The sequence below is a fragment of the Thunnus maccoyii genome, chromosome 13 (assembly GCF_910596095.1).
Source record: "Thunnus maccoyii chromosome 13, fThuMac1.1, whole genome shotgun sequence".
Taxonomy (NCBI): domain Eukaryota; kingdom Metazoa; phylum Chordata; class Actinopteri; order Scombriformes; family Scombridae; genus Thunnus; species Thunnus maccoyii.
In genome coordinates, this window is record NC_056545.1 from 29,106,647 (window position 1) to 29,121,745 (window position 15,099).

The window sequence follows — 15,099 nt, forward strand, 5'->3', positions numbered from 1 at the left end:
ACTAATTAAATATGTAATATTTTGCCAAAGCAAAGTAGACTTGAAAGTGAATCCAGTCCAGCTGTGAACCCTGGAAAGAATACCTACTGCTATGCTGAGGCTACTCTAATAGGGATCCTGAAATTAAATCCAGCTCTGATGCCGACTTGTTGCTGCTCTGTGTGTCTACATCCAGCTCCAACAGGAGCTTCAAGTGCAACAGAATGAGATTTCCCGGGAGATGAGGTTGAAGGAAAAGCTGGACAAGGAGGTGAAGCAGCTGCATGTCAACATGGAGACCAAGATGGGGGACATCAAAGCTCTGAATCTGCAGGGCCAAAGGGCCAAAGAGGAGCAGCAGAGATTGGAGCAGCAGCTGAAAGAGCTGAAGGTGAACAAAGGATTGGGGCACCTACTCTATATGGTGTAATGTAATGTAACTGTTATATAGATGAGTGATAAATTAAACATAAAACCAACATAAAGTCTGAAGCCGCCATTCAGATGCAGTTTGTTTCCTTAGGGTAGGTGGAGTGATTTCATACAGTGTATCTGTGATTTTTCATCCTCAGCCCAGTAACAATTACAGCCCCAATTACTTCAGTGAACTCGCTGGTCCTCTTGTAATTTAAAGATCCCTTCCAGAAACATTTAAGACATATAAAAACACTCAGCTTAGAATAACAATTTTGTGTCTGATCTGTTCATGTCCATTAAAAAATTCAGTTTCCTTGTTAGAAATTCTTTAAATGACAACTCTTTCTCCCTGATTGAAAAATCCAGAATCCATTCTCAGTATATCTGCATTGGAGGCTTCAAGCTTTCACATCACACTTGTGTAAATTGCTTACTGGACCACGATTAGCTGGGAACTATATGTGATGGTGCAGACATCGTCCCTTTCTAACAGTAAAAGCAGCCTCATTCATTCATTCCTCTCATTCAGAGAGAGACATTTGAGTAGTTTGCGACTGTCTCCGTTAATAATTAAATTACAGCTAAGTAATTACCAAATAATACTAATATTAAAAATAAAACAGAGCCCAGTGGTAATGAAAGTCACATGGTTTACCCGAAGCATATCACTATCTATTACAGAACCAGCTGATGTAATGTGCCAGTGGCTAAAATGCAGTGCATTTTGTTTCCATGTAGGAGTAGGAAACGTTTTACACCTACTCCTGGAAGGTGTTAGGCCCTCATGAGCCCCCAGTACAGCTTCTGTGCACTTTGGCATAGATTCTCTGTCTCTGAAACTCTGCTGGAGGGATGGAACAAACATCTCCAAAACACTCCCTCCCTCCCTCATCTGGTGTTTTAATAATGGCGGTAGAGAGCACCATCAAAACACTCCAAAACCTCCCACAGATGTTCTGTTAGGTTGAAATCATAGCATATGATTCAGGTTTCATCTTATCTTTTCTATCTTGTCACTCATCTATTCAGAAGCAAAAATATATTTAAATAAATAAGCTATAAGCCAGTTAACTATTATATGAAACCAGTATACAAAACTAAAGGGTACAATAGTAGAATATTCATTTAAAGAACACATTACTGCCATCTGTTATCATTTAGGATAGTTAACCCTAACATTTTAAAACCAATATGCATGTAATTGTCAGTTAATCACTTAAATACTAAATGATAAAATGAATCACTTGCAGTGATTCATTTCCTAAATGACACCTCATACAGAGACCTCATACTGTTTTGTAATAAACACACATCATTTCCTGCCTCTCCTCAATACCCTCCCTGACTGTGACAGATCTTGAACGAGCGAGCCACCAAGGAGCTGGAGCAGATGCAAGTAAAGAACACCAAGCTGCAGCAGGAGTGTGAGCAGCTCTCATCAGTCAAAGAACACCTGTCTTTAGAAAACCAGCAGAACACAAATGAACTCAAGGTACATGTTGGTCCAGCAACACACTTTCTCATCAACTCACTTCAGAAAACATCCTGAAACTTGCACCGGTGTTGTGCACGCTCAATCAGTACAGTGAAAAACAAGCTGTTTCTTTGAATGTTTCTCAGTTTTTTCTCTGAAGTTTCTCAAATCTACATCAGTGGAGGATACCTGATAATGATTTTCTCCTATTGAACCATGAGGGGGCACTCCTACTCCCACTAAAATCCTCAAAGGGTTGTTATATTTGTCCTCAGCAATGTGAAACAGTTTTGTTCCCTTCAGTTAATTTCCTAGAGAGACATTGAAAATTTATTTAATGAGTTATAGCCCTAATATGTGCGCACAACATCTGTTATCCACTCTCATCTCCTTTCTCAAAACCTTCCTCCCTCCCTGCTACCTCGGTGTAATGCTTCATACAACTCCACCCGCCTGTCAGATGAGAGAAGAAGAGGTGAATCAGATGCGCCAGGAGATTGCCAAACAAACAAAGATGAGAGAAGCCATCCAGAAAAAATTTCACCAGATGGAGGATCAGAAAGCTGATGTGGACGTGCAGAAGGAGACATTGAAAGCTCAGATCGTTGGTCTGGAGAAGGGTACGGGAGCTCGCTTTGTGTTTCACAGTCTGACATAAATCATCATCATCCGTGTACCCTGCCTGTGCCCCTGTGAGCTCATCAGTCTAAAGCTTAAATATGTTCTCAGTTTGGCATGAGATGATGAAACCTAAACATTCATCATAAGCATCATGTACAATATGCAAGCATATGATTACAAATAGACAATTAGCCAATAAGACAAAAAAAGCAGGAGCATTTGAATATCAAATGTGTATGATGTATGAATGTTTGCAGTTAGTTATTTATTTATACTAATAACATTAAACATAATATACAGATGTGTATCTTCCCAACACATCTACAGATTTGTGCACACACAAGTCTGTCTAAAAACATAAGTGTGTGTGGTAGTATCCCACTCATACCGACAAGTACATCTTCTGATACATTCATATGTGGATATGCATGTATTTGCTAATTCACAATGCCCCTGCTTAGTACAATACAAAACAATAAGTAACATATTATTCCCAACACTTGTACATCTGGAGGTCTTGGAAGAAGGTAAAAAAATGAGATGAGTGAACAGAGAAAACAAAAATGTGAATTAATAAAAATATACTAGTTTTTTAATCGTATTGTTTATCATTATACCAGTATAGTCATTTCTAATTTAGAAGCATTAAGCCTGCAATGAAAATTCAGAGAATTATTCTGGAACAGGTATCAATCCATCACAGTGAAAACTGTGGAGCAGGAACTCAACTGTGGAGCTGTAGCAGCTGCTGAAAATGTTGTTTCTTAACAATGACTGTCACAGGGAGAGCAGAGCAGGTGGACCCAAATGCAAAAGACAGCAGGCAGACGGGATGAAAGGCAGAATATTTATTGAAGAACTCAAAAGAAGCTGAGACACAGGAACATTGCAGGCTGAGCAGAACAGAGCAAACTGAGCAGATGACTCGACAAAGACTGAACAGAAAACTTAAATACAAACGAAACTAAGCAGACAACAAGGAACAGGTGGCAAGACACAAGGGCGGGATGGGAACTGATACGCTGGGAAGACACTGGGACCAGGGCAGGGCTGACGAACATGATGCAGGGCAGATGTGGAGGGGAAAAACAGACAGAGAGGAGTGCACGAACACAGCAAGAGAAAACCAAAACCCAGAAAACACAACACTCTTTATACAACCCAGCATACATTAAACATTCCAAGAATAAACATGAACATAAACCCAAGTACACAACACCACAAGCTAACCAATAGTGCAAGAAAGTCCTTCAAACCAACCAACCAAATATTATAAACGAGCAAAACCAAATGACCAAAAAGACTGGACAACAGAAGTGTAACACAGAAAACCTAAAGAACAGAGTCCATGACAATGACATAGTTCTCTAAATACTATCAGCAGGTTTATCTGAGCTAAAAATGCACTTTTACATAAATAAGGGTCATCAGGGTGATGGATAGATTGCAGGAGCTGGCAGGAGGCTCAACAACTTTATAGGGTAACTGAGAGAAGAAGAAATGGCCATGTCTTATCACAGCACATGTGTTTGTTTCTGGCACTGTGCTGTATGTACTGATCCTAGTGATGTACTTCATTCTCTTTGTACTTATCATCACTGTCTGTATTATCATCACTGTCACTGTCAATACAAGCTGTCCTCATCTTCCTCCCTCTGCAGATCTTGAATCTTCCCAAAAGCAAGTTGAAGCTGACAAGAAAACCATAGACGAGCTGATCAGAGAGAGAGACATCTTGAATAAGGTATCTGCTGATACACACATTCAACCTGAGAATTTACATACATTTCCTCACGTAACTGTATATGTGTGTACGGTCCCAATCAATAGAACACGATCAAAGCTGCGCAGTCGACTGAGAAACAGCAGAACCTGGTGAAGCTCCTCGAGCAGGACAAGAAAACCTTGGAACACGAGACCAGCGGCTACCGGCAGGAGGCCCAGAAGCAGCGCAAGATCATCCAGCAGCTGGAGAAAGAACGAGACCGCTACATCAACGAGACCAGCAACCTCATGCAGAAGGCAGGTCAACGCAGAACGACTAGATTATTGGATTTCATTATTTGAATTTATTTGAATTTTACAAGATGATTTTTATAGTAGTAGCGAGCATCGATATAGCAGGAATAAGCTTTTCCTCTCTTCTGCAGGTGCAACAAAAAATGAATGACGTAGAAGTAAAAGAGATGGAGATATTTGACTGGAGGAAGAAGGTCACTGAGGCAGAGTGCAAGCTCAAACAGCAAGAGAACCTGCTGGAGTCTGTCGTGTCTGAAAGAAACCTGTACAGTAAAAACCTCATCGAGGCTCAGGTAGGAATGAAGTGTTGTTGTCATCCAAAGCTGTTTGTTTGTTTGTTAATCACACAGTCAGTCAGCCGGCTTCTTCTTTTCTTCCTTCCGCTGTCTCTCCGCCTCTCAGGAAGAGATTGCAGAGATGAAGAGGAAGATGAAGACCATGAACAACCAGGTCACCCGGTTGAGAGATGAGATCACTGGGAAGGAGCTGGCCCTTGCCAAAGATCAGCAGGAGCACAAGCGCTTAGAGAAGGATAATGAGACTCTCAAGGTACCACAGCCTGATCTTCCTCAGTGCTTCTGAGCTCCTCATCATCATTCAGATTGGTATTTTGCCCTTTTAGTTAGTCTGCTAAATAAATAATTGTGGATTTAACTTCAGTTTGCTCTACCACAAGAAGCTCATTGTACTACATTGTACTCCCAGTGCTACATGTACAGTGTACATGTAGCACTGGGAACCACTAACCAGCATCTAAGCCAAAGAGAGCCAGTGTTTTTTCACTTTCATAAGGGAGCCTGAATAGCGTTTGTGTTTGCATGTGTGTGTCCTCTCTGTGTCCTGCTACAGGGGGAGCTGCAGATGATTAAGCTTCAGCTGGAGGAAACAAAGCAGCGCATTGACAGTCAGAAAGCAGAGCAACAAAAACTGCAGAAGATTATAGCCGACGGTGATGACGAGCAAATCCGACAGAGGAAACAACTGGAACAGGTAAAGATAGAGAACGAGGTAGAGAAGAGGAGGTAGAGAATGGCTGTCTTGTTTCATGTCACCTTTATCCTCAGGTTCTCATCATAACCCTGATTATTAAGTAATTCATATGCAAACAGAATATCAATGAATTTAGATGCAAATAATAAATACATTCAAAAGAAATGTCTCATGTTAACACAAAGTGTTAAGACCAAAGAGAAGCACCCAAAGACAGAATGACAGATATAGTTCTGAAATGGGGTTTCCTTCCTGTGTCTCATTATTTGTGGATGAAACATCTCTCAAGGTGATCAGAGAGCGGGACAACCTGGGCAAGCAGCTGCTACACCGCAACGATGAGCGTGCCCTGCTGTATGAGAAGATCAGGATCCAGCAATCGATCCTGAGCAAGGGGGACTTCCACTACAACCAGAGGATGGAAGACATCCACCTCCTCAAGCTGGAGATCAAGAGGCTCCGGCGCAAGAAGAACATCCTGGACAAGACTGTACCCAACACACAGGACTTGAGGTAAAAGAGAGAAGAGGGGCTGAGCAGGATAAAGAGAAAAGAGAAGAATTTGGAGAAAGAGAGGAAGGAGGGCAGGACATGAGCACTGAGCACAAAGGGCAGGATGGAGAAAGAATGAGATAACCTACAGAGAACTGTATGTAGGATAGAAGTGCACGATGGAGCGATATGGAGAGAGATACAGAGTAGGAGGTAGGAATAATCTCCATGATATGATTATGATTGTAACCAGCCCAAGCACCAGAAGCTTTTTGCTTTGCTGGTATTTTCTGTTTTTCTTAGATCAGATATAGTTAGGTATAAAGGTCAGACATCGTGTGAAATACTACAGTGGATTTGCTGTGTTGCAGACGAGAGCTGTTCCACCTGCAGAGGGAGCTGCTCAGAGAAAGGACGAGGAACAGTGTGCTGGAGGAACAGCTGAAGCCCATAAATATTCATAGATGGAGACGACTGGAGGTGAAGGACTTGTTTAGAAGTGTCTGTGTGGGTTAGCTTGAAAACATCACTGCCATATTTGTTATTTTTTTATTTATGTGAAAGATATTCAAAGGTATCTCTCCGACAGACATTAGGCCTGTTTGAGCAGAATAAACCTCATTATTCGAACAGGAAAAGGTCAGGCCATTAACATTATGTCAGTGACTCTCCCCTGCAGGGCAGTGACCCCAGCAAATACGAACTCATCCAGAAGATTCAGTCCTTACAGAAACGACTGATCGCCAAAACTCAAGAGCTTGAGGAAAGAGAACTCCTATTACAGGTAACACTCCCTTCACTTCTCAGTGTGTACACATGAGCATGGGTAACATGGCGTTACCCTGGAGAATGTGCGATGGGATTTCTCCAAAAAGGAGCATTACCTCACTTCAGCCTCTGTTGTTGTATTCATATGGGAAAGTCATTATTCGGAGAACAGCAGCCAGCTGCTTAGATGCTAACACTGAGAGACAATGACAGCCAAGTTAATAGGCAGACCCTCAAACATGCAGAATAATAAAAGAATAAGAAATCGTTTATTTTAAGCACTGAGACGGTGCTCACAAATGGTGCTCAAACAGCAAGAAAAATTGCATTTGTTGGGGACTATTTTCTGTGGCCAATAAATCCACATTTAGTTGTATATGTAATGAAGGAACATGTCACCCAGTGCAACAGTGTGGCTGATTGATGTGTTTTTAATAGTTTTTTGGAGCAGGAATAAGATACAGTACTGTGCAAAAGTTTTAGGCACCCTAGATGTTTAGATTCTTATCCATTATGCAATACCATCAGGGAGATGTCTGATTGGTCCCAAATTTATTCATGACATGACAATGACCCCAAGCATACAGCTAGAGTCATAAAGAACTATTTTCAGCAACAAGAAGAATGATGAGTCCTGCAACAGATGGTATGGTTTGGCCCCCACAGAGTCCTGATCTCAACATCATGGAGTCAGTCTGAGATTATATGAAGAAGCACCTGAGATGTTCTAAATAATAAATCCACAGAGGAACATTCTTTCTCCAGGATGGTTACAACAACCTACCTGCAAGTTACCATGAAGAACTGTGTTCAAGTGAATCGAGGAGAACTGCTGCTGTTTTAAAGGCAAAGCTGCTCACAGCAAATATTGATTTACTTTAGGTTTCTGCTGTTTACTCAACTTTGTAAGACTTTAATTGATAAATTAAAACAATTTATAGCAATATTTTTATATCCTTCAATTCTCTCAGCGAGGAATGTGTGATTACAAATATATCTTGTGCTGCTTAGATCAGTATTGTAGTAATTCTGCCTGAAAGTGTTTGACTTGGACATTATTTGGTGGCAGCATCAAGGAAAACACTGTGGCATACAGCGATGCACGCCCCCTCACAGACTGCACCCTGCAACACTGACAATGAATGAGCTCAAAGCAGCACACAGACTACACCAGCCTTTCTTGTATTCTTTCATTTTTCTACAAACACATAGTGGCTTTAAACCAGATCTGGAGTGGAGTTGCAAGTTTTGGTGCCTTTTCCTAATTGAAATAATCAAAATAAATGTTTTCTTCCTTCCTTCATATTTCCCCTCCAAGGAAAAGGAGAAGCTGTATGTGGAGCTGAAGCACATTCTGGCCCGGCAGCCGGGTCCAGAGGCAGCGGAGCAGCTCCAGCATTGCCAGTGGACGATCAGAGAGAGAACCAAAAAGCTCAAGGTCTTCAGCTCCTTGTAGTATCCCAGTCCTTCATGTTGTCTTATTTGACCCCATTAGATTCTGTGTTTCCCAAGTCAACTATATGTTTTTGTCCCTCAAAATCCTCAGTGTCCATTAAAAACATGCAAGTGTAGACAACAGTTGTTACTTGTTCTGCAAATAAAATCATTCCATAAAAAATTGGTCCAGTGAAGGCCTTTGTCAGAATGAAAGCCCCAATATGTTTCTGATCTGATGAAGGCTTGTATGAGAAGTCAGTGGAACGATTTTAATTATGTAGAACAAATTGCGTCAAAACAACATCCAACATTTATAGTATATTGCAAGAAGAAATGCCAAACTTCATTAGATCTGTGTCTATTTATTTTTAGACTTGTGAGTCCATATTGCTTCAGACAGCCAATCCTTTCATTGACACATTTTTACCAAAGTCAAATGGTCAACATACAATATGTATACATATCTATAAACTGCTGTGCACACTATGACAAAACTGATATTTTGTCTCTGATTCCACAGGCGTTGATAGCTGAGCTGAGAGTGGTCGACTCAAAGATGAATGAGTACAAAAGTGAGAATCAAAGATTGGCCAATGAGCTGGCAAACATCAAGAAGAAGTACCTGAGCCAGAAAAAGCTTCACAGGTGAGCTTAATCTACTGGTCGGTCTCACAACTTATTTCATAAAAACATTGCCTGCACACCGACATAAAAGCAGACAAAGCTATTCATTCTATTTACTTCATGTGCATTAAGTGTCACAATAAAAAATGTGACAAAAAGTCACGTCCCCTGTTTTCACATTTTTCCACTGTTTCACTTTTTGCACATGAAATAAATTGATTCATCTTCATCTCCAGGCTCTTCTGCTATTTTGTCAGTGTGTGAGGAATCTTTTTATGAAATGAGACTGTTGTTTTTGTCCAAACACACCTGACACTACTAGCAAACGCTGCTACTATTGCCTTTTTCTTCTGCATGCCTTTTATTGAAGTCAAAGCAGCATTCTGAATGAGCTGAAGATGCCAGAGTTGTTTTGGGGAGACCTGAGAAAAGAAGACTACAGTAATCTAACCTGCTGGAGATGAAAGCATGGATAGATTCTCTAAAGTCCTGCCTAGACATCAATCCTCACATTTATTCTCTCATGTCTTGGTGCTCTGTGTGTTTCCTCAGTGAGCAGAGTACCAAGACCAAGGTGGAGCAGCTGGAACCACTGCCACAGCTGAGCAGCAAACCACACTTCACTGGAGGAGGCTTCAGGATCGACAACCCTGTGAGAAGATAATGGCAATTTTAAAAGAATATTCTAGCCAAGTCAATTTTTATTTATATAGCCCAAAATCACAAATCACAAATTTGCCTCAGGGGGCTTTATAGTCTACAACACCCTCTATCCTTAGACCCTCAAATCAGATAAAAAATCCACCAAAAAAACCCTTTAAGAGGGAAAAAACAGAAGAAACCTCAGGAAGATCAACAGAGGAGGGATCCCTCTTCCAGGATGGACAGACATGTCATACATATTGTGTGTACAGAATAGATCAAAATAGCAAATGGCAATATGGAAAATCAGGATGAAAAAACAATTATAGATAGATTGTAAAGAAATATTCTATATTCTATAATCCATCCATCTTCCACCTTTTACATCATTTGAAAAGAAAACACTGTCTAGTCCACATCATCAGCAAGGCTTTCATGCACCTTGTATTTAACTATCAAGCAATCATGACCTCTCTGAAAGAGACTTTCACAATGTAGATGCATGATACTGATATGACCTATTGTACTAAATCATGCTCCAAGAACTCAGGCGATACTTTTGATCAGTATATAAACCCTGAGCAACACATCAAGTCATGTTCTTATTCTTTCTTGCAAAGAAACATTTCAAAACTACAGCCTGTTGTCCCTCACTATGTTCAGCAATTTATGTCTTTCTCTCAGTCTGAGTGGACAGTAACTTTAGACCACAATCTAAATGTGGCAAAGCAGACTTTAGAACATGGTTTTTGCACACACGTCATCATCAAACACTCACAGTACAAACAGAGTATATATTGGCCTGTTAAGCACATGATTGGTTCTGAATCAGGGTTAGGGGCGCTCATCAACAAATCATTTTATGAAATGTGCAAATGTTCATGCTGCTTAAACTAGACTTTGGAGGGTTGGAAGACATTGTGCTATAAAACTACATATCCAGCTACATTAAATATTACCAACACAAATATGGACAAGCAGGTTCCCTCCATATAGATTCTATATGACTCTTTCAATATGCAGAGGAACCACCATGGGAAGCACATGTGAACACTCTTATGCATGTTTAGTAATGGGCCTTTGGGAAGTGAAATGTATATATAACGCAAAAATAATCAATTCCGCACAAATTACTATGCAGAAAAGAGATAAATTCTTCAGCAGTGAAAACAGGTAGAGCTGCAGGTGATACAGATGACGCATGTCCTTCTCTGAGAGCAGCAGTGCAAAGGCTGAAGATTCCATTCATTATGGACAGCTTTTGAAAATCTTTGGACATCACATCTTATTTCATAAAAACTTTGCCTGCACACTGACATACAGGTAGAAGAAGCTATTCATTCTATTTATTTCATGTGCAAAAAGTGCCACAATGAGAAAAATGTGACAAAAAGTGAAGGTTTTGGTCAAAGGACCATCGTCAGCACAACTTCTACACATGATTCTAGAGACATAAACAGGCTTTCTAAATACTTCATTTTTTTGTTATGTTTTTTGTGTCACTTTTTGCACATGAAATAAATTGATTCATTTGCATCTCCAGCCTCCTCTGCTATTTGTCAGTGTGTGAGGAATCTTATTATGAAATGGGACTGTTGTTTTTGTCCAAACACACCTGACACTACTAGCAAACGCTGCTACTATTAACGTTTTCTTCTGCGTACCTTTTATTGATGTTCTTTTATTTGTCTGAGTGTGTGACATTTGTTATTTGCTTTGTTACTGACTTGTAAAGAGCACTTTGAGAAATGAGAAGTGCAATATTGTAGGATGTTCAGAAACCTCTGACAGGCAGTAAATAACACTAAAGAGATTTAATAAAGAGATGATGTATATTGGGGACTTTTTGTGGCTTTGTCATGTCTGATATTGAAGACAAAACTTTGCACAGATTTCATTTCAAGAAAAGGATGGAAAGCAAAACAAATGGGAATTCACCTCAGGTCAGCCATTGTTTGCACTAGAAATGAAATGTCATCTGTTATAATGAAAATAATCCATCCAGCCTCAAATATGTTCAAGTCTCAGTCCTCCAGTAAGGGACATAATGAGACCACCCAGCTCTGATATTAGGCGAGGCAAATTTATTTATATAGAGCACATTTCATACCAGACTACACTGGCAAAAGCACATAACAAAAACAAATGATAACAATAAAAGCACACAGAATAAAAATAATAAAGATATACAAACACCTAAATTTGACAAGATAAAAAAAAATCAATTTTTAGAAGCAGGCCAAATCATAAGGACAATAATAAAAAGTGCAAGTTGGTTTGCAATAAGTTGTGCACGTATATTAAATTGTAGCTCTAGAGTTTTACAGAGTATTACACTAATTAAAAACAACGGCAAACTGGAAGGTCTTTAGCTTGGATTTGAAAGTAGTCAGTCGTGTCTCAAATCTTAGCTCTTCTGGCAAATGTTCCACATTTGAGCAGCATAGAAGCTAAAGGCAGCTTCACCATGTTTAGTTTGGACTCTTGGAACAACCAGTAATCCAGAACCAGCCAACCTGAGAGGTCCGCAGGGTTTGTACCGGGTAAGGAGATCTGATATGTATCTAGTACTTAAACCGCTCAATGATTTATGAACAAGCAATAGTATTTTGAAGTTGATTCTCTTAGAAACTTGTAAGCAGTGTAGTGATCTGAGAACTGGTTATATGCTGAGCTTTTTAGGTCCTTGTTACAACCCTGGCTGCAGGATTCTGGATATGCTGAATCCGTCTGATCAGACAGACCTGTGAACAGTCCGTTGCAGTAGTCCAGCCTGCTAGAGATAAAAGCATGTACAAGTTGATCTAGATCTTGTTTTGACATCAAGTCTCTAATCCATGTGATATTTGAAGGTGGTGGAAGGCTAATTTACTGATATTACATCATATTACCATCCTGTTATAACTGAGATATCATGTGGCAGTAATGGCAGTAAGTAAGTTATTGACATGACATCCCTCTGATCACCACAAGATGTCAGCAAAATACAGACATAATGATCAGTATTCTTTGGAAAACATGGATCAAAATGTGTTTTTTACATGTATATTTGTTATGTTTGTTAGGATTGTATTATATATAATGTATATGTATGGATTTTCAGACATCCAAATGAAGGATTCTCATGAGCTGCAGAATCTAATTCTCATTAAATTCTGTTCATGTTGGACAGTGCAATGAACGCACTGTGATTTGTGCTGATCTCAGGACTCCTTACAGCTGCAGTATGCTGCTATGGGCGTGTGTTTTTCAATGCGTTACTCTCTTATCATCTCCCTTTACTAAGTTATGACACACAGACAAACACATATTAACTTATGTCATTTATATAGTCCTGTGGCCTCCGTACATGAAATGATTTTTTGCCCTAAACTGTACTTGGCACAATGTATGGTAAAGCTACAGTTGTATTTTGGGTCCTCTAATCGTTATAAGTGTGGGATTTATATGCAGGGGAAGATCCTCCTTTGAGAATCACTTCAGGGCAAACAGCGCCTCATCCACTGATCCATTGTTTAGACCAACACAGCAGCAGCTCGTTAGCAGACTGAAGGTGTGCTAATCAGTGAAATCAGCTGCTGAAGTGTTTGAGTGCAATGACACTTGAAACATAATCTGTCTCCATCTTATGATAACCTGCAACAGCTGTCATTATTCGCTTGTTACAGTAAATGTGCATACTGGATATACAGTATGCTGTACATTCATCACAAATTTAAACAAAAAGACACAACACATTTAATATCAAATGAATGTCACTGCAAATATAATTTTTTTTTTTTTTTACATCAAAGTGCTTACCTTGTGAGGCAGCTGGATCTCTTGATCTCTCAAGAATCCATCTTCACAGGCTTCAAGTTATGTGCTTGTGTCCGAACTACCGGTAATTCGGACCAATCAGCGTCACAAATCCAGCCGCCTTGCGAGGAAAGAGGATGATAGACAAATGGTTCATCCAATCACCTGCCAAGTATTTTTTTGAAAGTGCCTGCCCTTTTCCAAACAGTTTCGATGGATGACTTGTGAGATGGTTCTGTGTAAGAAACCATCTGGCGCCTCAAGTTATCAGTGTGCAGTATGGCTATTTCCTATACTCTTATACAAATTTACAAAAAGTCAAATTCTATATATTTACAAAACTTACAAAGGCAGTACACTTACAGCCACTCCTGGCAGTGTTTACTGTATTCAAAAAGGACAACAGAGTGAGAGCTCTCTCCTTCTTGTTCCTCTGTGTTGCTTGTAGAGTAATTCTTTAGCCAGTACAATTACAGTATAACCATGGCAACCAGCGTCTGTGCAATGCTTGGCTGTGTGAGCTATGTTGCCGTAGTAATGGGAGGCCTCTGACTGGTGAGATCTCCTTTTCTTCCTTTTCTTTCTCTTGTTTTGTGGGGAAGAAGCAGCTGCTTACAGAGACTAATGAAGTTGGTGTTTGTTGGCTGGTTTGCTATGTTGCCTCCAATGGTGTGTTTCACACTCATAATGATGAAATTTGAGTAGATGCGCTGCATACTGAGTGCTCAACCACAGAGTGCTTACTGTACATGCTTTTGTGTTACCGGTTTCTAGCGTCACACATCATAAACAAAGAATCACATTTAAGATTGATGTGTTTCCCTACTGTTGTAGGTGTTGTGAGCACAGTATGTTCTGTCATGTGTGATTTAATTTTTTATAGTGTGCAACATCTTTAACCCAGCAGGTGGGCGCAGCACCTCCTGTGTACTGACGTCATGTATTCACCGAATCAGTCCGCAGCTTCTCTCTTTGTCTTTGCCTGGTATATTTTTGCTTGCCAATTTCTAAAAGTCTATTTTGGGAGGACAAAAAACACATTGATGATTTTCTGCTAACGTCCTAATCACCAGGTAGCCTAGAGTGTACACAAAATGGATCATCTTTATCAGTAGAGTCACAGATGGGCTGCAGGAAAATAAAACATGCAACATATACAAGTCATCAGTCAAACACACTCTGACTGCTTATTTTCTCAATTCTCTCAAACCGTCAGGCTATAAAAAGCTTAATCTGTCAAATCTGCTCATATCAGAGAGAGCTGGATGTTCCAGGCCACAAAGATAGCCATATTATAATATTTCCCAGTCTGAGTGTGATAATAACAGTAATGTGAGTGCATGTGTTTATACTCCTGCAGCTGGAGGATTTTAGACAGGAGGTCTAAACCGCGACCACAGATTGACAGCAGGGATTATGCAGATTTTAGATCACAGGCTCTGATGGACGCAACATGAAGTTCACAATCTTTGAGCCTTTTTCATTAGCATCTGTCGTTGTATGTTGTCTTATACTGACGTTAGGATTCATCTTTTTAAAGATCAGGAAGAAGTTCTTAGTTTTGCTGCATTTTAAAATTTTCAGTATTTAAGTTTTCAGTATTGAATGTAGTTTATAAATTGTGTTTATTATGATTTCTCTTTTGAGAGCTGCCTGTGAAATGATGTAGTGAAGAGCAGTCAGTACAAGAGATTCTCTGGCGGCAAAACTCACATTTCTTTATATTTCTTTCTTTAATATTTCTTTAAAAGACATCGACTCTTACAGTATTTCTCAAAAGCACTTTTATCACTACTTAATTCTGTATTAAAAAAGTGGCCAAAAGTTGAAAATTGTTG

At 39.8% G+C, this 15,099-nt stretch overlaps 1 protein-coding gene across 12 annotated transcripts in view; it reads left to right on the forward strand.

The window, feature by feature from the left end:
* Nucleotides 1–15,099, forward strand: part of fez1 (fasciculation and elongation protein zeta 1 (zygin I)) — a 34,411-nt gene that overhangs the window by 1,567 nt on the left and 17,745 nt on the right. For 10 of the 12 annotated variants that reach the window (XM_042431055.1, XM_042431056.1, XM_042431057.1 and 7 more), the window contains exons 5-18: nucleotides 176–370; nucleotides 1,751–1,888; nucleotides 2,331–2,490; nucleotides 4,153–4,235; nucleotides 4,322–4,513; nucleotides 4,642–4,803; nucleotides 4,913–5,059; nucleotides 5,360–5,500; nucleotides 5,790–6,013; nucleotides 6,364–6,472; nucleotides 6,672–6,776; nucleotides 8,079–8,198; nucleotides 8,718–8,842; nucleotides 9,374–9,473. In XM_042431055.1, coding sequence (XP_042286989.1) covers nucleotides 176–370; nucleotides 1,751–1,888; nucleotides 2,331–2,490; nucleotides 4,153–4,235; nucleotides 4,322–4,513; nucleotides 4,642–4,803; nucleotides 4,913–5,059; nucleotides 5,360–5,500; nucleotides 5,790–6,013; nucleotides 6,364–6,472; nucleotides 6,672–6,776; nucleotides 8,079–8,198; nucleotides 8,718–8,842; nucleotides 9,374–9,473 — 2,001 coding nt within the window. Of the gene's footprint in view, nucleotides 1–175; nucleotides 371–1,750; nucleotides 1,889–2,330; nucleotides 2,491–4,152; nucleotides 4,236–4,321; nucleotides 4,514–4,641; nucleotides 4,804–4,912; nucleotides 5,060–5,359; nucleotides 5,501–5,789; nucleotides 6,014–6,363; nucleotides 6,473–6,671; nucleotides 6,777–8,078; nucleotides 8,199–8,717; nucleotides 8,843–9,373; nucleotides 9,474–11,917; nucleotides 12,007–13,564; nucleotides 13,669–15,099 lie in introns of those variants that run through there. The other 2 variants (XM_042431067.1, XM_042431066.1) reach the window with 2 other exon arrangements.